The sequence below is a fragment of the Lycium ferocissimum genome, chromosome 7, assembly GCF_029784015.1.
Source record: "Lycium ferocissimum isolate CSIRO_LF1 chromosome 7, AGI_CSIRO_Lferr_CH_V1, whole genome shotgun sequence".
In the NCBI taxonomy this organism is placed as follows: Eukaryota; Viridiplantae; Streptophyta; class Magnoliopsida; order Solanales; family Solanaceae; genus Lycium; species Lycium ferocissimum.
The window spans coordinates 9,837,397-9,863,728 of NC_081348.1; the positions used below are offsets into that span (position 1 = coordinate 9,837,397).

General features: G+C 36.9%; 1 protein-coding gene across 1 annotated transcript; it reads right to left on the reverse strand.

Annotated features, from left to right (window-relative positions):
- Positions 1-729: 729 nt before the first annotated feature.
- Positions 730-20,836, reverse strand: LOC132063295 (uncharacterized). The gene is given in 21 exon segments (XM_059455773.1): positions 730-1,203; positions 1,347-1,500; positions 4,036-4,372; positions 4,375-4,775; positions 9,639-9,724; positions 9,841-9,921; positions 10,007-10,555; positions 10,695-10,909; positions 11,119-11,211; positions 11,303-11,512; positions 13,291-13,482; positions 13,565-13,736; positions 14,044-14,400; positions 14,940-15,152; positions 15,345-15,427; positions 16,258-16,360; positions 16,459-16,676; positions 18,721-18,803; positions 18,985-19,102; positions 19,204-19,508; positions 20,609-20,836. Coding segments are annotated over 21 exon segments (4,170 nt in total). The 5' UTR covers positions 20,724-20,836; the 3' UTR covers positions 730-1,118.
- Between the last annotated feature and the right edge of the window lie 5,496 nt (positions 20,837-26,332).

Sequence of the window (26,332 nt, forward strand, 5' to 3'; positions counted from 1 at the left end):
TTTTTTTGACACCCCCACTTTGGAGCAACCGGTAAAATTGTTACCAGGAGCTCACGGGTTCAAGCCATGAAAATAGCATTCTTGCAAAATGCAGGGTAAGGCTACGTCCAATAGACCCTTCCCTGAATCCCGCGCATAGCGGGAGCTTAGTGTACTGGACTGTCTTATTTTTTTTATTTCTTTTTAACTCTTAACGCGAAACATTAACTGACTAAAGACATACTACAATAATTTCTGAGACGTTACTATCTTGGGATAAAATAAGTAATTGAATTATAACCATAGAAGTTGTGATTTTTTGACATTAGAAGTTATTACGTGTCCTAGTAGAATGCAGAGGCAAAAATAACTCATTCATTTTAAAACGTCTAATTACTTTCTCTCAGATTCATTGACATGATAGTTTTAGAAAGTTTTTTAGTTTAGTTAATTGCATATTCCCCTCGAGTCTAATCAAAGAATGAAAGCATTAATTAAAGATCGGAGCTAGCTATCAACAACATTACAAGTACAGCTGAAAATTACACGATAAATCCCACATATCAACCCAATGATGGAACAGGAAACCAATAGAACGAAATAAAAATTCTAAGAATATCCGCACAACATGAGAGCATTCAACAAGATCAGAAAATTTATCTAATGATAACATCGAAGTAATTGGATGTGCATAAACAAGAAAAGCATTATATGTCAAGCAGATGAAATGAACAGATAAGATAGAATAAGACAATGAACTGCGGCAGCAGTAATACCACCATTACAATGCTATGTGAAAGAGACATCAAAAGTACCTTTTAAGATGCCTCAGGATATTTTACAAATTCTCGGGTATCTCACTAACCACTAGTGTTTTCTTGGCCTGCAAAAGCTACCTAATAACTAAACATACAAGATTATTTTCTTGGGTCAAGTATTTAACTAATTGTTGGTACCTCATATAATTCACCTTCTGAATGCCTAAGCAAGTACCAAATATTAATGATACATTCTAAAAGAATAAGAATTTCCTTGTATGTCATAACATATGCTACACTATTTCACACTTCTTACTCAAAACCGAGAAACCTCGCCTACTTTGCATTCCTCAAAAATGTGATATACAATAGAGAAAAACCTTAATTTCCACCCTCCATGTCATCAGGTGCGATGAAATCAAACATTTGCATTCCCCTCCCAGCGACTGCAATCTGATAATGATTCCTGAATAAGACATGCAGGCGGTCTTATTAAAGAATATTTTAAAGCAAGGGAAAGAGAGGTGGAGGAGGTTGGTTTTCAGAAGCGAAGAATGGAAGATTAAATAAGAAAACCGACAGTAAAGCATGAAAGAAAGGATTACCCACCTTCCACAGGACCTAGCATCCAATGCCTCAGGCTCTGGTACACTAACAACCATATGCTTGTGCTCAGTTAGTTTGCCTCGCTGTTCTAGATGCCAACACCTGATGCGCTGATCAAGACCAGTAGAAAATACCCAACGACCATCTGTCCAAACACCTGCAGAGAACAAGACTAACATCAGGTGCAGGTCAATCCTTACGTGCAAATGATGATTTTATCATTATCATTTGACATAACAAAAAACTCTGATAGTTATCAATGGGTAAAGAGCATATAGATGGAGAATATGGTAGTAGGGCGACCCCCAAGAGAAAAAGTGAGACAGCTCAAAGCCTCAAACTGCCTATTCCCAGTAATAATTGGTGTCTTATGAGTGTGGGCAGTGCATCAAGAACAGGAGAGAGAATAACCATAGACGGGGTTTAAAAGTACACGTACTTTTTACATTTTACACAAATTTCTGTTAAATCCCACAAAAACAAAACTTATTTTCAACTTTTTTATTCGGTATGGATTTGTGTTGGCTTAATCTGGAGGCTTCAGTAGTCTGTTACATGAGCTCCAAAAGGATAAGTCTCATCAGAATTTGTAAAGGAATGAGGTAAGGCACAGGAAAGGTAAGGAGAAGGGGCCATTTTTGCATGATAGATTTTCCCGCAAAATGATCTTTCTCAGTGCATAAACTAGGTTTAGCCTTCATAGGCAAGGGTACCCTTTTTTACTTGTCAAACAATACACCTTCTTGGTATAGGCTGCTCCAGTAAGAATGAACTCACTGAAATTCCTTCACCCAGTTTTGGCAGCTATTTCTATCATCATTTACATAACAACTGCAGATTCAGTAATCTTCCATGTCCAGGAAAAAAAAAGAAGCCCTAGTATCAACTTTAGCTCTCTGCAATCTCAAGTCAAATCAAGTACAACCAGCTCGAAACCAGAGTGAAAAAGTCTGGATTACTAGCCACCAATCCACATCTTTAGCCATAGTTATCAGGAGCCTAGACAACAATTTTCCAGATGATAGCCCTAGGAATAACAACCTTTTTTCTCTGGGTTTAATTCTTTAATGGATGGGGTTTATAGGAAAGCGAAAAGATGCTGGGGGAATTTCAGAAAACTCAAGAAGAGTAGGCATTTGATGGGTCGGAAAGAATAAGTTGTGCATTACAACGTTTCAAAATGAGGTTGATTAAAAAAGCAAAGTAGCCCGAACATTTGGATGGACACAAGGAATGATCCTAAGGGAAGTAACGAGTAAGAATATACATAAGGTTGGATAAGGCCAGAAAGAGCTTCAGGTATTTTTCCCAATTACTTCTCTTTTCCAAATCATTATCTCTGCTTTCCAGTTCCACAGAATGGATGTTGGTAAAAAATGAAATACAGGGGTTTATGAATCTAGACAATAAAGGTTTATAAGAATACTCATTTTGATAAGGAAAATATTGATATAATTTTGTGAGTACTCATTTAATAGGTATAGCAGAAATATAGATTTCTAATGGCATATAGAACTAAATGAGCTTACTTAGAATTTAATAAAAGCTCACGACATTAGCTAATTCAAAATGGGTGGATGAAGCCAAACTGATGATCAAATTTGAATGGTTTTGAATTGCCTGGCCAGTGGTGGAAAAAAGCATGCCTGACTCAAGACAATATACAGAGAAGAGGTTTCCAGATTTGCTCGTGATGAATACTGTGTGAACTAGATGTGGAGAACAATGATCATCTTTTCATTCATTGTAAGACAACTGCAAATCTGTGGCACATATTCTTTTGTATCTTAGGAGTAAATTGGGTTATGCCCAAGACCACTTAGGAACTTCTAAGCAGTTGGAAGGGGATTGGCAAAAGAAATGGACAGGAAAATTGGTGGCTAATCATCCCAGCCTGCATCGGGTGGGTAGCCTGGAAGGAAAGAAATTCAAGACTCTTCGAAGATTCTAGCAACTCCATCCACTTAATTAGGATGAACTTTCTTCGTCTCTTCTTTTTTTTGGTGCAAACATTATCTTTTTTTGAAATTGCGGTGCAAACATTATCTTTTGAAGGATACATGGGACCTTATAGAACTGATAGGCAAATTGTAATGAGATAGCTGATTAGCTCTCTGTCTAGCTCCTCTCTTGGCTCCTTTTTTTGGTGGAGTTTGTAATTACCCTCCAGAAACACCCCTGGTGTTGATTTCTGCTATATACCAGTTGTTACCTTTTTCAGGAAAAAAAAAAAAAAACATGACACAGGAATCAATTCAAAACAAAGGGCTGGTAGAAACTTGACACCAGGGGGAGCAGGATGTGAAATGAGAAAAAACTGAGCTACACAAGATCAGATTTTACACACAAGGTGCAGACTCTACTTTGTAAATATGTGATAGAAGAATAAACTCTGGCTTGTATACAAGTTGGACACCCCAACACTGAAGCAAGAATTTAGGAGATGATTCTTTTTGCGAACCTTCATGGTAAAGGCCAAATTGGGGTGTAAGTTACACTAACCCTCTTCTATAGTTATTATACTTATTAAATAGTTCTGGGGTTTAGCACCTGAGAATCTACCATGAAAGGTAAACAGCTAGCGTTTTCTGTTGCAGCTAAATGACACAATGAAATATCACGACCCAAAAAATAAAAAGAAAATGAAAGACAAGTATGCACATTTTAATGAAAACTAAATTAGAATGTATACCTTTGACCGCAGAGCTGTGAGCTGAGGTGATTTTATCATGCAACATAAATTTAATATCATGATTTCCCACTTGATAATTATGAACATCACCCCCTACATTCTGTGATGTGGTGGTGCTATTTTGCTCCAAAGTTGAACTTTCAGAACTCTGCCCCATCGATGTCAGAGAGAAATCTAATCTAAGACAGTTAAGTGACTGGTCGTCGCCCCCACTCAAAACATAAAATGTAGACCTTCGATCAGAAACTTCATGACCATTTATGTCCGAAACATGAAGACAGTTGACCCCTGATTGGTGAACATCTTCGAAGACATGCAAGGGACATGCTTTCTGTAATACTTCCACATGCCAGTGGAGGTGTCTGGAGAAACTAGATCTGTGTTCTCTACCGAATGGGAATTCCCTCCCAAAGCATGATGTTGCACATTTTTGTCAGTTCCTGGGACAGTAGTTGCACCAAAACCATTATCTGGCTTTCCCTTCAGAACAGGAACTTCCGACAATTGTTCATCACCTGTTATTTTATTAGAAACTTGACTGCGCAATGATCTCCACTGCCGTCCACCTTGGCTTCCTCTACCCGTACGTGGCCTTTTCTGACTGTCTAGACCTTTTCCGATTTGAAAAGCTGATAATTGCCGCATAAAATTTTCAACATGATCAGTAAGATCCCAAATGGCAATACATCCATCAGTAGATCCACTAATAATAATATAACGATTTCCAAACTGAATATTGCCTGCAAAATCAAGATTTTCAATCAGATTAAAAGAACGAAAGAAAGCTGTACGAGACACAGGTATTACCGCCAACCTCTAATCACATAAAAAGGAACAAAAACTGTATATGACTTCTTTACAAGAATATTAATGCAAGTAAACACCTGTAAACCACAACCTGAGAAAACTAAGTAGAGGCTTGTTTTGTCACCCATAAAGAAAGAAGTAAACAATGTGTTCCTATAAGGAAAGAAGAATCAATCCAACATTGTGACAACATAAAGGTAATACATTTTTTTTTTTTTTTTTGATCAAGTAAAAGTATTTTCATTCATAAACATGGCCAAAAAAACAACCATATACAAGGGATATACCAAAAGATAAAGAATCTACAAAATATGATTCTCTACAAACTCCACCCAATCCTCTATACAACTAGGAACTTTCTGATTACACCAAAAGAAAACAAGGGAGCGGAGACTACTCCTCAACTGAGAAAAACTTGACTTTATTCCTTCAAAAGCTCTCTTGTTTCTCTCATTCCAAACAACCCACATCAATGCAAGAGGAACCACGTTCCAAGCCCTTCGTCTTCTCCTCCTCCTCTCGCTCTTCCAACTAACCATCAACTCTATCACAGTTCTTGGTGTAGCCCAAGAAGTGTTGAACCACCCAAACATGTCCCACCACAATCTCATGGTAAACCTACAATGTAGAAGATGGTCCACGTCCTCCCCGTCTCACAACGTATGCACCATTGTATGAAACAACCTTCCTCTTTCTAAGATTTTCCGCCGTCAAAATCACTCCTCTACAGTACAGCTAGCCAAGTGAAGAAACACCTTCCTCCACACGCTTGGAACCCGTATGGCATTACATGGGAAATCGACTTCCTCCTAACCAAAAAGTTTCTCATAAAAGATTTCACGAGAACACTCCATTATTTCCCCGGGCCCACCACCACACATCGGGATTATCCACCCGATTGACTTGCCTATGAAGCAAATCTATCAATCTTTGAAACTCGTCCACTTCCCAATCTTGAAAATCCCTTCTAAATCTCAAATCCCAAAAAGTCTCTCCACTTTGAGTCCCCCAAATTTGTTGAATTGTCAAATCTCTTTGGCAAGATATTTTGTACAAACTCCGGAAATCATCTTTCAATAATATGTCCCCACACCAGTTGTGTCCCCAAAAATATACCCTCCTCCCATCTTCGACCTTGAATGAGATATTTTTCACAAAATTATCCCATCCCTTCATGATATTTCTCCACAAACCACAACCAAAAGGCAAAACGATATCTCTAATCTTCCAGCCCCCTTCTACAATCCCATATTTGTCAACTATCAACCCCCTCCACAAAAGCTTGTACCTCCACCCCGAACCTCCAAATCCATTTGCCCAATAAAGCCTTAGTAATGACTTTTAAATTCTTAACTCCTAGGCCTCCCCATTTTTTAGGAGATGTGACAATGTCCCACCGCACCAAGTGAAACTTCCTTTTCCCATCCGCCGCATCCCAAAGGAAATCTCTCTAAATCTTTTCCAACTTATTAGTGACCGAAGTTGGAGCAAGAAATAAAGACAAGTAGTAAGTGGGAATACTCGATAATGTGCTCTTAATAAGCACTTCCTTCCCACCCTTGGACAAATATCTTTTCTGCCACCCCTGCTTAGTCTCTTCTCGCCCTACGAACAACCGGATTTCACACCATAAGATCTTGTTCGAGGCACCTCACCTGGTACTCAGGGTATGTAGTCGACGAGCTCCGACCTCGGCAATTCGAAGACACGAGCAAGCGACCCGATGTTATTCACCTCCCCGCAGGGATAATCTCGCACTTCGCCAAATTAATTTTAAGTCACGATACCGCCTGAAACCAAATGAGAACTTGACCTAAATAGTCCGGCGGGTCTCGAAATGCATCATAAAACAAAGGTATCATTCGCGAACAACGAGGTGAGACAGATATTGTCCCTACACCCCCGACCGTCGCATCAAAACCCTTCGGCCCCTATCCCCGGGACAGCTACATCCATCATCCTGCTCAGAGCTTCCATAACCAAAATAAACATCGGTGATAGAGGGTCCCCTTGTCTCAAACCCCTCGAGCTCCCAAAAAAAACCACATGCGTTACTATTCACCAACACAGAAAATCTCACCGAAGAAATGCAAAAATAGATTCACTTCCTCCATTTCTCTCCAAATCCCATTTGAAACAAGATGGAATCTACTAGTTGCAGTTGTTCCAATAATACCAGTAGACATCTTTTCAAAATCCCAGAAGGCTGACAACTTCTAAGTGCCAATACCATTATGTCGAAAGATCACAGAATCGACATAAAAACTTACGGATCTCTTGCGAAATTTTCCTCATTTTGTTAATCGTATTCAATTCCCTTGGGAAGACTTCATACTGAAAGATCTTTTTTGCTTTACCAGAATGTCTAAATTAATACTGCAAGTGTAATTCCTCACACATTTTCTTTCATAAGTTTTTTCACATTTGTATTTCAGGAAAATATTTTTATTTTGAATATATTGAATTGCATATTTTTCTCATAGACATAAATCACACAGCACCATTGTTCTTTATTTCTCTATTACTACTTCTAAATAAGAAATTTCCCCATCCCCCTCTCCTCTCCTTTTGGCAGAACATATCGAGAATATACCCTGTATAGATATTAAAATGCACAAGTGTAATATGTTGACATGTTTCTGCAGAAGCTGTGATCATGATTGCTCTAAAGGAAGCTAAAATTGCTTGTCCTGGTGCCTTTAATCTCTGTGGCCCTACTTGCTAGGCCGTCTGCTCGCATCTCTCTCTGTTTTAGAGCCTGTTTGGATGGGCTTATTTTAAGCAGCTTATAAGCTGTTTGCAGCTTATAAGCTAAAAAAAATAAGTTGGGGTAGCCCAACTTATTTTAAGCAGCTTATAAGCCGTTTTCAGCTTATAAGCTGCTTTAGATAAGCTAAGTCAAACGGGCCCAATTACTTTTTTGAGCTTATTTTAAGCACAAAATGACTTTAAGCTGACCAGCCAAACACTCAAAAAAGCTGAAAATAGCTTATAAGCAACTTATAAGCCAATCCAAAAGGGCTCTTATTTTATGAAAAGGTGGAAAAGCTCATCTCTCTATCTAGTGCTCAAGGAGAAAACTCTATAAAGCCTAAGCATGTCTTCTATATATAGTCTATTTGGCCAAGCTTTTGGGAGGCCAAAACTGCTTATTTTAAAACGTTGAGGTGTTCATCCTTGTGCCAAGGGTCTACTTTTCGGAAACAGCCTCTCTACCTCCCAAGGTAGGGTAAGGTCTGCGTACACTGTACCGGTCTACCCTACCCAGACCCCACTTTGTGGGATTTCACTAGGTATGTTGTTATTGAGGTGTTTGGCCAAGCTTTTAGGAGAAATTAGTGTTTTTGGGGAGTAGCAGAAGCTGTTTTCTAGAAGCTAAAAAAGTAGTTTTTCCCCAATAGTACTTTTTTGAAAAGCACTTCAGAAAAAATACACTTTAAAGCACTTTTTAAAAGCTTGGTCAAACACTATTTGCCATTCAAAAGTGCTAATTGAAAAACACAAATTGCTTCTCACCAACAGTACTTTTGAAAAAGGCACTTGCCAAAATTAGCTGATTTTAGAAGTTTAGCCAAAAAGGCTAATAGTCATTTAGTACAGAGGATGTCTCTCTTTCTTAGTTGGTACCCCTGGCAGGTGCCTAGGTCTCACACGTGGATCCACGTCCATACATGTCTCTACTCCCATCTACACTAATTCTGCGAAATACACCTTATTTCTCTAATCTTTTTAGCTATATTATCTTGTCTACCATGACCAAATGCATATGATGGAAAAGTAGTAGCTATTCTCTCTTTTACACCAGATGAAGACCCCCCCGCCCCGTTTTCTTTTCTGGTACTACATATAAGCTGCTTCATCACCTCCCTCAGATCTTCATTGGGTGATGTGTCAAAGATCAAATATAGAAGAAAAGAGAGCTGTTCTATGAGTTGAAGGTTTGAACAAAAACCAAAATAAAACATCACTAAAACAAAAACAAAAACAAAGACAAACAAAAAATGCAGAAGGTAGGAATAGTTTGTGAAGCATGATATGAACAGTAGTTGCGTCAATAATAACAGAGAACCCATCTTATATCTTACTCCCTCTGTGCCATTTTACATGACACTCTTTTCTTTTTATTCTATTCGAAAATGACAATTTAACTTAAAACTTCCCATTTTACACATATATCTTACTCCCTCTCGGCGTGTTTAAGACTATAAGTTTATTAAATCTTTCTTTCTTGAACTCCATGCTTAGTCAAACAGCTTCACATAGAGTTAAAGGGAGGGAGACCTCCCCCCCACCCCCCACACCCTTTTTTAACGAGTGGCATTCGGGTTTCAGAAAGGTATGCGCTACTTCCACAAGCTCCAAAACAAGAAGCCCTGATCTCTCATCCTCAAAAGGTGACGGATAAGGCTGCTGGCTGTGAGGACAGTGCTTCTTTATCAACATTAGCCAGTTCAGTTACTCCCATAGATCTTGGGCAAGAGTGTATGCCATTGTCCCAGCCTGTGTTGGTGAAGGCCAAGCTCATCTAAGAGACACTGAGAACAAGATTAAGAAGGCTGGTGGTGCCATTATGCTCACGTCTAGCTTTGTCTATATAAGTAGCTGTAAGATTTTTATTTAAATTCCTAGTTTGAATTAATTAATGGAGAATTTGAATGTGATTACTGGATCTTTGTTAAAATACATTTGGGAACTTACTATGCTCAAAAAGCAATCTTAACCTATAGATCCTACCAGAGTCACAGACAAAGTTTGAGAAGAGTTGTTAATCAACTAAACCTAAGTAATAAATCAACCTTGAACTGGGGGATGTGTAGGAACAACAATATGTCGCAAAGCAAGTACTGGAGATGACAAAGGTGTCAGCAAAGCAACATCAAACCTGAAATATTTTTTGGAAACAAGCAACCAGGTCAGAAACAAGAAAGCAGCATGTTCTCTGCAGAAGGGAATACGAGGGTTGTTATTAGGACATGATGAGATAATGTACATACATACCAGAGTCGATAGGGTACTAAAAGAGCTCGTAGTGTAACTGTGGCGTCCGAACATGCAACAACTACGAAACACACTGAACACCTGCAGATGAAATAAACAGGAGGCAAATTGATCATATTCACCTAATTTGAGAGAAAATGATGGTGATCACTGTTGATTTACTGACCTGGTGCCTGCAACTTGAACAAGAAAAGCAGTAACTGCGAGATATCTCCAATCATTTTCAAATATATCTGGAACGCATGGTTCTGAATAGCTTCTCTTGTCTTCTGAGGAAAATGATCCGCCATTTTTGAGTGTTCCACTAACTTTTTTATTGTTTTGTTGTTTTCCATGATTTCTTTCTCTGGTTGGCATATCAGTAGAAAGCCACTGGAAAGATGTGGACAGGAAAGGTGCAGATGATAATGAACCATCAAAATGTAAATCATTTTTAATGTTGCACTCTGTGTCAAGTGTTCCTTCCCTTATTCTCATCTTACTTTTTTGTTTCCAAGCAGTTACTACCCTTTTTGCACCTACTGATATTAGTAAAGAAAAATCCTCTGAGTCCTCTAAGAACCAATTTTCACTGTTAACACTCTCAGGTATGTCATTTGCATCCAGCACCATTCTATGTAGCCTTGAGACAAAGAATATAGATCTCACAGCTGATCCACCAACATGTTCACCAAGCAGCTTGGAAGTTGACCAATTCTCAATTTCTGAAGCATATCTGAGACATCAGCGAAGAAAATGTGCAGACAACAAGGAAGCTCAATTACATATGGAAATGGTTTAAACAAAATAAACATAGACAAATTTGTGACCCAGGATAAAATAAATGATTCAAAAAATCGGAAATGGCATCTTACCTTGTCAATCTCACAGTTCCATCTTCACACCCTGTTGCAACCCAAATCATCTCAGAAAAAGTATCCTGTTTCTCATTTAGACTGTATGATGAATCTTGCGAGATAAAACATAAGGTATGTATCTCCCTGCCATGGAATTGCAAATGAAAATTTTTGGGATACATCACCCTCTCACTAGTGGTCACCCAGTGTCTATGAACATAAATGATACCATCCTGCAAAGAAAGAGCCACGGAGTGGTCAGGTATCAGTGCAATGATTAGAAGAATTATTATTCTGAGCACAGCTAATAACTACTTATACAAGTCGCGCATTTCTACTTCCCTAAGCATTCTGGACTAAACCTGCTTTTGCCAGTATGATCACTTCCTATACTCTAAATCATCGTGGAATAGGAAACTGATAGATTTGGAAAAGATTATACCTTGACATAGGCAAAGCAATTTTTCATCTCTGGTATATCACCAAGAAAATAAGAATGAGGACGCCTCCATCCACCACAAGTTACTTGCAAAACCTATTCCAGCATATGTAAGATCTTTATCATGTGGAAGATAAGGAGAGAGGGAGGGACAAGATATTGACCGAATAGGCAAGAAAGACAACACCTTTGTCTCAGAAATTAAATTCCATATGATAAAGTCTGATGAAGAAAATCCTATCGCACAGCTGCCGCTAGGTAAACCGTCTTCTTGGTCAGCATCAGTGAAGACTGACTGTACTGTACTTAGCTCTTTCACTTGCTTGATCCCTACGAATTCCAAGTTATGACGACTTCTATCATGTTCAAAGTAGCATATGCACCCATCTCCTCCAGTCTGAAGAAAATAAAGAACAAAAGAGAAAAGCTACTGCATTGGACAACACAATCACATGTTTGCCTCAAGTACTTTCAGGCCATGAATCCAAGAAATTCCTACTATTAGTGGCATATTTATATGTAAGAATTTAATTGTATGTTCTATTTAGCAATAGAAACTGAAAAAAGGGTCATTTTTCTTCCTTCCTTCTTCTTTGGTAGGCAAAAGATAAGCCATGGACAAATATTGAATTGTAATATTACAGAAATATAACAAGAAACAGAAAATGTGCTTCTTTTTTTTTTTTTTTTTTTTTTTTCGTTTCATATACTGAGTTTATTTATTTCTGTTCAACCTATCCGCTATCCCCATTCAACTTAACTTTCTTACTTACTTTATGTTGAAGTAGTTGTTTATGCTCTAGTATAGACTCATATGATGGCGATTCTGAACATTTATAATGGACAAAAAAGATGATGAGATATTTAACACACAAGGACTAACTTGATTTTTTTTTTTTTTTCTTTTTTCCTTTCTTTTACACACAAGGACTAACTTGATATGTTCTTTTCGTCATTTTTGTAAACCACTATGTTAATAAGTCCCTAAGGGATACATAAACAAACTCCAATGGAAAAGGCTTCTGATGTAAAACTTATAAAATCTAGTTTAGACATTTCTTCATTTATCATCTTTAAACCTAGGCGTCTCTACTCCATAAAAATTGAAATTCGACAAAACTTCTCAGCACACGTGAAAAATTACCTTTTAAAACTTTATTAGAATTGTAAAAGAACTCTTATTTCTAGGGAAACTATCAGCATCCTTTTCGTTTTCTTCTTCTTTAAATTCCTCTCTATTTCTTTCCTTTTTATTTTGGTTTAATGATATGGACACCAAATACAGAATAATTTTACTTCTGATTTTTCTCTTCATTTTAGCGGTACCTCTTCTTAAACTGCAGTCTGGATAAAATATCACATAAAAGGAATTAAATGTAAATATAAAACATATAGCAATTAATCATGAATCTTTGAAGAAGCACAAGGAGAAAGCTCACTTAAGGCTAACTTTTTAATCTCTTATTCAAACACGTAAGCAATTAATCAGGAAGATGTGTGGTTAGGGACTTTCAAATGTACTTTTGGCCAATGTTATAATGGAGGGATTCTCTCTGTAGCACTTAAAAGTAATGACAAAAAGATATCTTTTGAGGTTAACTGCTACAGGGACTAATAAAAGGTCAACCTCCATTTGTATATTTATTTAAAGATGTTCCGTGACTTAGTACAGATTTTTTGTCATTTTACACTTAATTCGAATATAGTCTTTGAAAGCTTTATCATATAAAACAGCATAAAAGGCCTGAAAATGAAATATCACAGATCCTTAAACTCAATAAATCACGAAGAGAGAACAAAAAGATCAGATCACCTCAAACCCAAGCAGGAATTTGCTTAATGATACTCCCTCTGGATCAAAAAGAGTGTCCACTTAGCATTTTTTTCTTGAGTCAAAAAGAGTGTCCACTTATCAAATCAAGAAAGAATAAATCTTGTTTTTCTAGATTTGCCCCTATTAAGTGTTATGTGATCAAATCCCAATACCTATTTAATTAGGGGTAGTTTAGTCAAATTACCTCTTTTTGTCTAGGAGTTAGTATTTTCTTAAGGGGTGTGCAAATGGCTAAGTGGACATCTTTTTGATCCGGAGGGAGTAGTAAGTAACTAGTTGAAATGAATAACCATTTCAAAAAAAAAAAACTAGTAGAACTGAATAAGCATCCAAAGTCTTACCGAATGAATTTCAAGTTGTGTAGGACTAAAACTAGCAATGGAGATGCTACACACAGTTGATATTCCATGAGCACCTCTGAAGTTACTGAGGGGGCTTATATTTATTTCGGAAGTTGTAGACATACTAAATAGAGTGTCTCTTTGCAATGGAAATAACAAAAGATTACCACGAATGTCACCACATACTAGAACCTACAAAAAAGGAAATAGATTATGAATTTTGAAACCAGACTTGGCTAAATTGCACAATACATAAACTGTAAAGGGTATTGACCTCATTCTCTACTGATGCATCCAAGCACATTATCCGCATTCCAAAGCATGAGCGGAATTCTGCTATTAAAGATACAGAACACCTTCTCATGACATCGTGAGAAACAGAGGGCAAAGGGTTGAACAGCCTCCATAATTTCAAAGTGCCTCTAGGATCAGAAGTGAAGAGAAACCTACAGGATAAGGTCATCAGAATATCTGGCTTTTACCAGATCAGACACGTAAATGATAGAATCCCTGATATATTCAACCAAATCGATGCAGATTTTATGAAAACTGTGTGTTTGTAGGGGGGTGTGTGTGTCTGTAAGCCAATAGCATACTAATGGTACTGAAAGGTAGTACTGAAAGCAAAGATCTTATTTGCCAAAAGTCAACAGGAAGTCCTCAAGATAGACTTATAAAATGTTAATCAATCTTCTATTTAATGTCACGAACATTCCTCGTATCATTATGACTTCTGGCATCATGATAACTTACATTGGTCCCAAAGATTTGCACCAATAAGTTCCAAGTAGTTGCCTCTCTGGTTCAGCTGACCATGTAGAAGTGAGTTCAACTCTAGGATTCAGGACATCACCAACAACTTTGGCGATCATCATAGTGCCTTTGCCATTGCCAACAGCAACCCAATTTTGAACATCTTTAGTAACTTTAGAACAGTGTGACAACAAATCCATGCAAATTATTGGTCCTTCCTCCCCAATATGGAGCAGTTCAGTCCATTTCACATCCTCAGCATCATATAGTTCAGCATGGTACACGTATCCATTGTTTGTGGCAACATAAAGAGAATCTTCCCGAGAAAAATGCAAGCATCTTACATATTCACTTTTGCTGCGTGAAAAAAAGAAATTAGATAAAGCCAAATGATCAGTTAATAAGCACTTAGAAATCATGTACTTAAGAGCGGACAAATAAGTTGTGCAGAACTAAGATAGGATTCGTTGCATGAGCGATATAAGAGAAATTTCCTGAAAAATGCATCTTGTTTTTTACAAGTACCCCTGAAAAAAAAATATTACACATGCAGGCCCAAAGATTTTTCCACAACACTGGTTTCCGATCAGCTTGCACTCACCTAGACTATTTCACTGGATATTTGCATCCTTCCACCAGGACAAGTATCAGGTAACCTGCCACCAAGCTTTAAGCAGATTGGAAGAAATCACCTAACATTTTTGTCTCTAACGGGATTTGAATCTTACAAATGCAAGGTTTACTCATTTAACATAATCACTTAACCTTCCCCCCTCCCACACAGGATACCGAACTCTGGGGATAAACAAGATGAATTTCAGTGGCCAGTTGCTACAAATACAAGAAGACAAAATGAACTTTAAATCATCACAGATAAATTGTAACATTAGCTATACCTGTTCATGACACCAAAATGCTCTCTAAAATTTGGAATATAAAGAGCAAATTCCTCCTTTTGGACAGTTGAGTCTTGTACTTCCACAATACCTCCTGCTGACCCATTAGAAAACGATACTTGCAGATGGTGTACTTTTATTGCAGAATCAAATCCCGCAGTCACAAGGAGTGCTGTTTCAGGATCGTAGAGACATCGCCAGATCCCTCTCCCACTGTACCAATAAAATGCAATATAGTATTTATATCATAAGACCAGTATATTCTAAGCTGTACAAGGCAAGAAAATCATACACAACAGAACATAAAGTCACTTTAATGAAATAAAAAAGGAGAAATAATGATTTAGTTGGTAAAATAATATAATCAAAAAGTCACTTCCATTATGAACCTTTCCTTTCACTTACACATGCTCTTTGATTCTTGTAAGTTGTGTGCCATCCATTCCCCATACACGACATGTGCAATCCTCGCCAGCCGTTATGATTAACTAAGCAGAGTCCCATATATAGGCAGACAAAGCAAAATACTTAGAAGCGATCCTCACATGTCCCACATTTGAAGGAAAGGAATGCACAAATTCTTAATGAACCATCACAAGTTACAGTTCTACAATAAAAGTTACCACATAGAATCATCAACACATAAATCCCCTCATGAAGGGCCCAGAACCCATCTAATAGAGTAAAACGACTTGTGGCATTAAATTCACAAAAAACAGTGGTTGGGCACTCTTGACTTTCTAAAATACCCTATGAGCTACATTGTCCTCATAATCAATGCAAGATTTTGGCTTGCAATGACAGGGTTCTACACGTCATTACAGGTAGGCTTTTGGTCATTTCATGCTTGTTAGATTGTTCTCCAAGTATAAAAATAAAGTCAAAGGTTCGAAAGAATCCATATTCATACTGATATTCTTGTGTGATCGGAAAATGCAGCAGCTCTAAACAATCACATCACTGTGGACTTTTCAAGCTACAGAAAATGTGATTTTATTGTGGAAAAGAAGTTTAACCAAAACCCGAACAATCTTCCCTATCTTCACCTCTTCGCTTTTTACAAGCTTATCCATCTATCCTCATCATAAATTCCCCATTTTGAACGTGAGACACCAGACAGGTTTTTCGAGCTGACTTGCTATATTCCCCTGTCAACCCCAGCCATACCAATGCTTTAGGCAATTTATAAAGCTTTTATTATAAAGTTGCAGAGTTACTTTTAACATCTGCAGCTGCACTGCTGCAGTACATTAGCATGCTCAAAAGCATATTCCCCTATGCTGTGTAAGTGAATTACAAAGTACTTTCATGAACTTACAGAGTCAAATATACAGCAGTCCCAAATTCTAGCACTGTGACCAAAGAAGACAGAGTCAACCACGTGGTTCCGACCATCAGCACCAAACATCCAGATACGAGCACTGCGTTAACAAGAACAAAGAATAAACCACCTAAATCGCTGACTAAATGATTCTATGACTCAATATATACATAGGTGTCAAGTAAGAAAAATATGAACCTGCGATCATCAGATACAGATACTAGTTTAAATCCATCGGCAGACCATGCAAGGCGGAAAATTGAACCTTCATGTCCAGTTAGTTTACATATATTTATGGCTTCATATTGCTGATAAGGAAGCTGGAGACCCTTGTAACTGGTCAAATTTAAAAGGTCTTCGGTAGGACTTCCAATAACATCAAGATCAGCTTTACGACCCACTTTCCAAACAAGAACCTGCCAAACCCAGATCAAGAAAATAAAGCGCCAGTTGAGGACATATGCAGATATCGAGGAGCACATAAAAAGCGTTACCACATTGAACAGAACCATTTTACAAAACGATTAGGTGATAATTTTGTTCTGATAGAAACTGTAGCCACAAGAGACTCGTACAGGGTATAGAGCATATCTTCAGTTATTAAACCAAATTCAGCCAAAACTGAAGGAAAAAAACCATAAAATCTGTTTATAGCATGCAAAAATATCAACAAAAAAAAAGTTTTCCATGAGAACAGTCTAAGTAGTGGAAAAAGAGTAACCCCCAGGGCTTAGTTCAAATGGAAAAGGTTGAGGGACTTGTGACTTAGGTCACAGGTTCAAGCCATGCAAACTAAGCCGGGTAATTAAAATGGAGAAGAGTACAGGCGGCGGGCCCATTATCACCGAGTCTCGAAAACTGCGGTTGGTCCTAAGGGCAGAACAATGTTAACCATGAAAGCTGAATAGTGTGCATTCAGCTTTTCTGAGAGCAGATCAATGTTAACCATACGTCTTATGAGTGAGGGAGTAAGTCAAAAATTGGAACTGTGGAAAAGTGCCAAGTAAAGGTTTTAGGATAAAATATGTAGACGCAAAATATACAAACAAGCGAAGTGCATAAGTGGAGACAAGACAAATGAAATAAGACATGATGGTGGTGCCTAAAAGCAAATAATTCAGATATCTAGGCTTAGTTTTCTAGCAGGATGGCATGATATATGAAAATGTGATAGATAGAATTGGAACAAAATTGTTGAAATAGAGGAGTGTTATGGGACAGATATGCCATAGAATGATACCTAAGAAAGTACAAGGCAAGTTCCATAGTATAGTTGTGAGATCAACCATGTTATGTAAGATAGAATGTTGGATCGGTAAGGCCCAATATATCCACGAGATGAATGTCATAGAAATAAAAATGTTAAGATGGAAGCACGGTCATACAAGGTTGAACAAGATTAGAAAATGATCACAACAAATTGCGTGTGCAAATAGCGCTTTGGCCATTTCTATGTGAACTTCCATATGCACTGACCCATAAGTATGACATTAAGATGATTGTAGGTGATACAAAGGGACGGGAGTGCAATAGCAGACACAAGGATTAGATGAGAGGTGGTCACCTCAAAATTATTTAAACATATCCCATGTAGTGCCTTCATTTGCATTGGTTTGTAAGTGCAAATGAGCAATAATCAGATGAGTGACAGAAAATGATGAGATAAACCTCAAATCACTTCCTTTTTTAATAACAGTGGTATTCGGACACCTTGCATGAACCTTGATTATTCCACCAGGTAACTGCTACCTCCCACCAGCCCGGATATCGGGTAATTTGTCCAGCAAGGCTTAAGAAAATGAAAAAAATTCATCGAAGGTTTTTGGTTTCTACTGAGAATTGAGGTTCAAACCTCATTCTCCATGGTTTGCACCCACCTCATTGACCACTAGGCAATATTAGGTGCAAGCAGGTAAACCTCAAATCACTTGGGGAGGGAATTGTCTCAAAAGACCTATAATCTCCTGAATATGTAGATTTAAGAAGGAAAAAAAAAGAAACATAACACAATAGAAGTAAAGGACCTATATAAACGATATCAACTAGTTCAGACTAAGAATCTGTTGTAGTTGTTGCGCTTAAAATGTCTGGTAATTGTCAAGAGTTTTTTTGTTCTTGTATGTCAGCGTGGGAATAAGTTTGATTTATAGAAAATCTAGTTTAAGAGAATCCCTTTGCCTTTAAAGACAAATAATCTAATATTGGAACAAAAATAGGCCTAAATGAAACAGAATGGACAAATAATTCATCTAGCCGACCCCCAACAACTTTAGCATTTGACACTATATCGATTGATTATTTAAGTTATTTATAGATAAAATTAGGGTTAAAATTATCAGATTCTGACACAAATGAACATCTACGCAATGTATCAAGATACACCTAGGTTTGGACAAAATACTGAACAAGGCAAATATGATAAGATAGGGTATGGGAAAAGGTATAACCAAATCCTGATACCTCGTTAAAGATAGTGCCAGATGCCACGTGGAGAGATCCAACATCATCGCCCCAAATCCTCATGGAGTACAATAAACACCTTTCTAAAAATGAGATTAAGAGGAAAAGTTAAAAGCATGAAACCCTGGCATCTGCAGTTGAATTAAGTCTCCTAATTAACAATAGAACAGCTAGCACTGTCTCTTGTATGCATTGCTTTATCTGCAACAACCAATTAGCGTTCAAAAAAAATGAAATTGAAAAGATGATAATTAACAAACCAACCTGAACATCCTACTCTGGAAAGCAGAGAACATCTCCACATATCCCAGATATGTACAGAATTGTCACTGCATCCTATGGCAAGACAATCACCACTATTGTTTGGAGTAGCACCATCCCACTACCACCACATGTTAAGTATCATAATAAGAATAAATCCCACAACAACTTTAAGGAGAAGCCACGGGAAGCACCTATTTCATAAATAAGGAAAAAGTTTACCTTCAAAAAGCTAACATCCAAAACCCAGTGAGAAAACTTAGGTAACAAGAGCACGAGACTTAAGGTCAAATGGAAACATGCTTGTTGCTCAGTTTGGGAATTAGAAACCTTTTGAATTTGCAAGCTGAAAAGTTTAACTCTCCTCTCACCATAGAGTGCAATCTTGAAAGTAACATGTGAATCTGACAAATGTTTATTAAATGCCTGCAAAGAAACTCCATGCACGCGAATTCCGTCGAAGACATCAAATGATCTTATCAATTTCCCAATCGTCAAATCATAGACGAGAATTTGTGAACCCGTTCCTGTGGAAACCATTAATTGTATGCTTAGAACCATTTCAGTAGAAATATAGTACTCCCTCCGTCCCAAATTAGTTATCATATTGCGCTTCTCGAGAGTAAATTTGACTTGAGTTTCGAAATCAAATTGGATTAGCTCAACTTAAATATTTAAAATTTAGATATTCGAAAACTATACAAGAAGTACTACAAGTTGCAACCTTTCTCATATTAATTTGATGAAAAAATACACTTTAGAATGTTGATCAAAGTTTACATAGTTTGACTCTCTAGAAGCGAAACATGGAGGGAGTATTAAAGAAGAACAAACTGTTGCAGTTTGCAATGGCAAGCACAAAAGCAGATAAATTTGTGATACCATATCGAATTGTGTAGCGTCTAATCTAAAAGTGGCACAAAATTTATATGTTCAAATGTCACAGCCACCCGAAGAATAAAAATCACGCTAGCATGTGAGGAGGAGCATGTTGCTTAACAAAACATCACATATGTCAACAAGACTGAACATGTATGCCATTTCAGAAGAAATAAATCATTGAAGTGTGTGACCATCTCATTTAAAAGCTACACTTTATTTACTTAATTACATTCTCAACATGTTCCCTCACGTGCAGGCCTATTTTTTATTTATTTTTTTTACCGGGTCAAGCTGCTGGAAATTCTTCTTTTTTTTTTTTTTTAATGACATGGGAACCCGCAGCCGCTACCCTTTGGTGCGCACAGGGTAAACCCAGCTCCTGTGCAATAGCTCACAAACCACACAGGAGAGGTAACCCGCACTAGGCAAGCCCTGTGCGACGAGCTCGACCCAGAAGGCAAATCCCCTGCTGTCGTTGGCAGGGGGTTTCGAACCTGAGACCTCCATTATGAAAGCCCCATGCTCAACCAACTGAGCCACCCTTGCGGGTCTGCTGGAAATTCTTTTTGATAATGGGTGGCATTAAGATTCGATTCCAGGACCACTGTCTAATCTGATACCATACCATGTTGAAGTGTGCGATCATCTCATTATAAAAGCTTAACCTTTTAGAGAGAGTACACTTTATTTACTTAAATTTATTCTCAACAAAATTAAGGATGTAGGGGAAGGAAAGAGAACAAACCAGCAAGAAGAAAAGGAAGTTGAGAGAAGTGTGGAGGAAGGTGTAGAAAACAGAGGGCAGATATTTCGCCAAGGTATTGCCCTCTCTGGAGGCGACAGCGGCTTTGCTCCGCCATAGTTGCAGCTCCGTCTCACTACTACTAACACTCAGTCGGCAATGCACTGGAGATGTTCCCTTGCGGCAGCGTTCAAATGTTAATGGCCAATTGGGCTAGTACTGTTTTGAAAAGTTTGACGGCCCGTTTGAAAGCTCGCGGGCCTCTTATCGACCATTATCACTTTAGAATTAAACCCAATTTATTAGGTAACCACGCAGCTCCTAGGGCCACTAATTGGAATGTAATCATTTGCATAATAGTTGAAAATTAATTGGCAATTTGCAGGAATACCTTCGCAGTGGCGGAGCCACATAGATCCGAGGCCAAACCCCCTTGGCAGAAAAAAAAATATTACTTTTACAAGGTTAAAATTATTTTTTATGTATATATAATAGATGTTGAATCCTTGGCTTTCTTTTTTTTTTTTTTTTTTTTTTTGCCTTTTTTTCGTATTTTGAGCATAAGCGGAAATCACGGCTTTCCCGTTGCGCTTCATTAGGGCGGTCTTTAATTTTTGCCTCTCAAATTGGTGGTCTTTAATTTTTGCCCTTCACTTAATATTCGAGGTCCTGGCTTTGAACTCAGGCTCAGTCAAAAAAAATAAATCGCAAAGCATAAGTTGGTTAAGGCAAACTTTTACCCAAAATTAGGTCTTACGGCATAAAGTTAGGCCTTAACGCAGAGGTTTGCAAATTTCCAATGAAATTATTTTATTTTTTGCCTTAAGGCAGAGTTTGAAACTCAACTTATGCCTTGCGAATTTTTTAAAATTTTTGACTGAGCGGGAGTTCAAACCCGAAACCAAGAGACTTTTAGCGAAGGGCAAAAATGAAAGACAACCAATTTGAGGGACAAAAATTAAAGACCAGTCCTTTTGAAGGACATTTCGCGCAAAAAAAAAAAAATAATCACAAGTTAAAATATGGCAAAGTAATTAAGAATAAATATACGAACTCAAAATTTAATTTCTAAAGTTGAAACTAATGCAATTAGAACTCGATATTATCCTAGTTCCTACAATTCGAAACTCATACGAAATTAAATTGGTGCAAGAAAAATTTCAGGAAGTGTGTGATTGACTTTTCTAAACAAATTTAAGGAACAAATCATGTTTTGACTTTGTTCATAAGAATTAACTAAAATAATGAATTCACGCTAAATGACAAACAAAAATAACAATAAATACGCCACGGTATCAAATAAGTCGAAGTAAGCCATATAGTTTCCTTGATCAAAGACCCAATATCCAACTACCAATGTAAATTTAACTTTCTTAAATTAGCTAACTCGTTCGTGATATGAAAATTCCTTCCAATCTTGTACCACATTCATGTGATCACGTGATGAAATCCTTGCTCCTTTTTTGTACACCTCGTTATCAAAGTAACTCATACCTAAATAAGCACTTCCCATTATGCCATGTGACGTAAAAATCAAATTGATAATGAGTTTCATACAGATTTTCAAGTTTTCTTTGATCTTTTATCAAGACTTAAGACAAGCAATGTGAGTATTTAAGCCACACATGCGTAGTTTCAAGCTAAACGAAATAGATGGAATTAAACTTCCAAAATGATTATTTTCTTTCCACGTAGACTCGCTCCTCTCGTCAACGTTCACTTTTTTTTTTTTTTAACATAAATGAAAAATACTAACATAGATTTTTCATGAGTTTTATAGAGTGCTATACACAACAATGGTTTAAACTCTATTTAAAAGTGGTTGAAATTTTTGGAAGACTAGGTCATTTATTAGAGTACTAGCAATATATGCCCGTGCGATGCACAGGCCGAACATGTTTATTCACTTTAATTAGTCAATCTTTAAGGTTTGTATTTTGAAAATAACTTTTAAAAACATTCTAATTGTTATTATATATAGCAACATATACAAAATGTATTTTATGCACCATCACTTTAGTTACAATTAGAAAATGAAGTTTAAAAATTAAAAACATATGATGGAATTAAGTTTTTGAGATGGAAAGAGACAGACTTTTTTCTCATTGTCATGACAATGAAAGTTGTTCATCGATGTGAAAAAGAAAATTAGCAAGAATATGAGGGAAAATTAATATTTTGATTCTAGATTTTTTTCTTTTAAATTCTTTAATATCTTATATGTATACCGACAGGTTGATATCCATCTCAATTAACTAAATGTTCATATCCAAACATAAAAATCATTGTTGTATATATTGGGTTTTTAAAAGCAAAACTAATAAAATATTTTTATTAAATTAATTAAAAATATATTATAATTTTTATATTAACAACTATAGATAAAAAGAATTATTACAAAGAAATTAAAATTAGAAAGATACATGTTATATCGTAAATCACCAAATTTTAGTTCCGAAATGAAAATATAAAGTAATACATTTTATAAATGTAAAGAAACAATAATCAGAGAATGCAAAGGAGAGTAAAATAAGTAAAGTAGAGAATGCAAAGAAGAGTAAAATAAGTAAAGTATTGACAAAGAAGGAAAACGGGGATGAAAGTTCTTCCCTCCCTTCACTTTTACTTGTCCACGTTGACATATCGGGAGAAAACTTTTTTTCTTCTTTTTATTTTACCCTTCACATTAATTACTCATTTTCAAATCATTTTCTAAGGCTATTGAGACTATACACCAATAAATATGGATATTATGATAAAATATATACTTCATTTATTAATTCTTAAAGACCGTGAAAAGTCAAAAGTGGACAAGTAAAAGTGCACGGAAGGAATAAATATGTGTAGGAAAATTAAAATTGAAGTGCATATGTATATACATGAGAAGAGAATAAATACTCGACTTACGACATATGTCCACGTGGGATAAAAAAATAGTTGGTTAAAGTGTACAATGTATATAACTTTTAGTACAAATTTGCATTGCTATTGGTCATCTCTTCACGTTTAAAGTATTGACAAAGAAGGAAAACGTGGATAAAAGTCACTACCTCCGTTCACTTTAACTTGTCCATGCTAACATATCGAGAGAAAGAAATTTTTGTTCTTATTATTAATTTTACCCTTCACATTAATTACTCATTTTCTTATCATTTTCCAAGGCTATTAAGACTTACATCAATAAATATGAATATTATGGTAAAATATATACTCCCTTCTGTTACACCTCGGAAAAAAAATTTCGTTGATGCACAGTGGATAGACTAACGAGGGGCACGAAGTATACGATGTTTCAATAAGTAAGAAATAGCATTGGATGATCCTAATTGAGATTTCGAAGGCATTCGAGGTAATAGAAGAAAGTTTGCCAAGAAAGGCAAGGCATACGTTATGTATCGGAAAGGATTTATGAGTAACGAATTAAGGATGACTTAATGATGTTTGGAGAAGAGCTATAATGTCCCTTAGATTGTTAATGAGGTGTTAAACAAGTGTTAAGAAGGTTCCATAAGGATTGGAGATCAAACGAGTCGATGAAACGAAATCGAATATTTGGGCATTATACGGCCCAACATACTGTCGTATAAATTATAATCGCCGTATGTTAGGCAGTATATTTAGCCAGTTGGCGCATTCACTTTGGACCAAATCTACGGCCGGACATACGGTCGGTGTAATTTATACGGACCGTATGTTGGTCCTAGAAACAAGACGGGTCGATTGTGGTATTATTAATAAGGGGATCAAGTTCATTTCATTTCATTTCCCCTTCACTCCCCTTCTCTAGGACTCTCTAGAACATTTCTCCACACTTCACCTACAAGAATCCAAGAGAGAGTAAGGATCAACTTCATCAAACCAAGGAAATCAAGTGTAAGAAACTCATTGTAGGTTCATCCAAGTCAAGAAATTCCATTGGAAAGGAACTAGGGTTTTGGCTCAAGTGAAGTCTTTCCACTCAAGGCTCATTCCCACACTATCTAAGGTAAGTTTTATGATCATTCCATGTTGTTTAAGATATTGAGAGGTTGAAAGACTTAGATTATGAAAGGAGATAGAAAATGGGTTATAAAGATGAGAATAATGAGATTTTGAGTAGTAGCTTGGGATGAGTCATGATTGTGATATATTGTGATTATGATTATGCTATAAATGATATTAAGGACATGGAATAAGCATTATATGTGAGAAAACGTACGAGTATACTACGACCATGATTATGGATGAATTGAAGTGAAATTGTGGAATGTGGGTAATGTAGATGAGATTGTTGGTTATAATGTTGTGAATGTTATTACATACGTTTGGGAATTGATATATGATATGAGGAAAGTTGTATAAACTAAGGAAATCTTTGCCCAATTTTCTCTAGCTTTAGTAAGCACGTTCATATAATCGATTAGCTAATGTTAATATGAATCCTCTTGAAGGTAGAAACGTCAGCATTGAAAGAGAACAATCAAACGATGGAATTGTTAAACGAAAGAGGTATGTAAAGTTAGTCCCTTCTTTCTAAGGCATGACTCCTATGGCAGGAATCCTCTTATCTTTCCATGATTTTCCTACATATCGGAAATTATGAGTCTACGATTATAAAGAGCTTCATACAAGATAAAGAAAAGAGATACGTTACGGCATGACAATCGATGATGAATCTAAATCTAGAAGTCTAAAGCTCGCTGATATGACATTCCTACGAAGCTAATGATCCTTATATGATTCTTATGATATTATTTTCCCTACCTCTCCATGACTTTCTTACATTCCGGGAACTATGAGTCAACGTTGATAAAGAGCTCCTTATGAGATAAAGATGAGAAATATGTCATGAATACGATAATAATGATGATAAGTCTAAGTCTAGAGATTCTAAAGCAAGATATGATGTCCATGAAGTTAATGATCCTATTTACGATCCCTTGATGTTGTTCATGGTGTACACTCACCTTAAAATGGTAGTCCTTTCAAAGTGAGATATGATGATTATGATCACTCCATAATGTAATCGGGGGTTCACGACCTTACGTCACCCCGACATAGCTATAGTTGCCTTCAAGTTTTAATGTATATTTTAACGATAAATGTATGATGATGCTAAGTTATGACAAGGTTACGATAAGCTTATGATAAGGTCATGATGTGTCTATGAGGTGTATGATAATGATAAGTCTATGATGAGCACATGATGATACGATTCCAGCGTGCCTAGATGGCCGGGCATGTCACCGCGAAGGCGGCCGCATACGATTCCACCGTGCCTAGATGGCCGGGCATGTATCGCTAAGGCGGGGGCGTTTATGATTACACTGAGCCTAGAGGGTCGGGCATGACACCACTAGTGGGCAGCGTATGATGGTTACCCGGACGCGGGTTAACGATGATGGTATATATACGATACGGTGATGTATGTGCTATGACGATATATGTGCTACGATTATATATGTTATATGCATGAAATGCATCCACTCTTAAAGGTTAAGTAGGTTATGTCTTCATCTTATGTCTTATGATTTCTCTATTATGTTCATTTCATTCATGCCTTACATACTCGGTCTGATGTTCGTCGATGTACCGTTTTCTTTGAATATCGTGTTCATGCCCGCGGGAGTAAACAGGAGGAGATCCAGACTCGTAAGAGCTGTTAGCAGGCCTTGAGAGCACTCCATTATTCCGGAGGTGCCATTGCTTATTGTTTTGTGTATATGTATTTTGGGCACAGCGGGATCC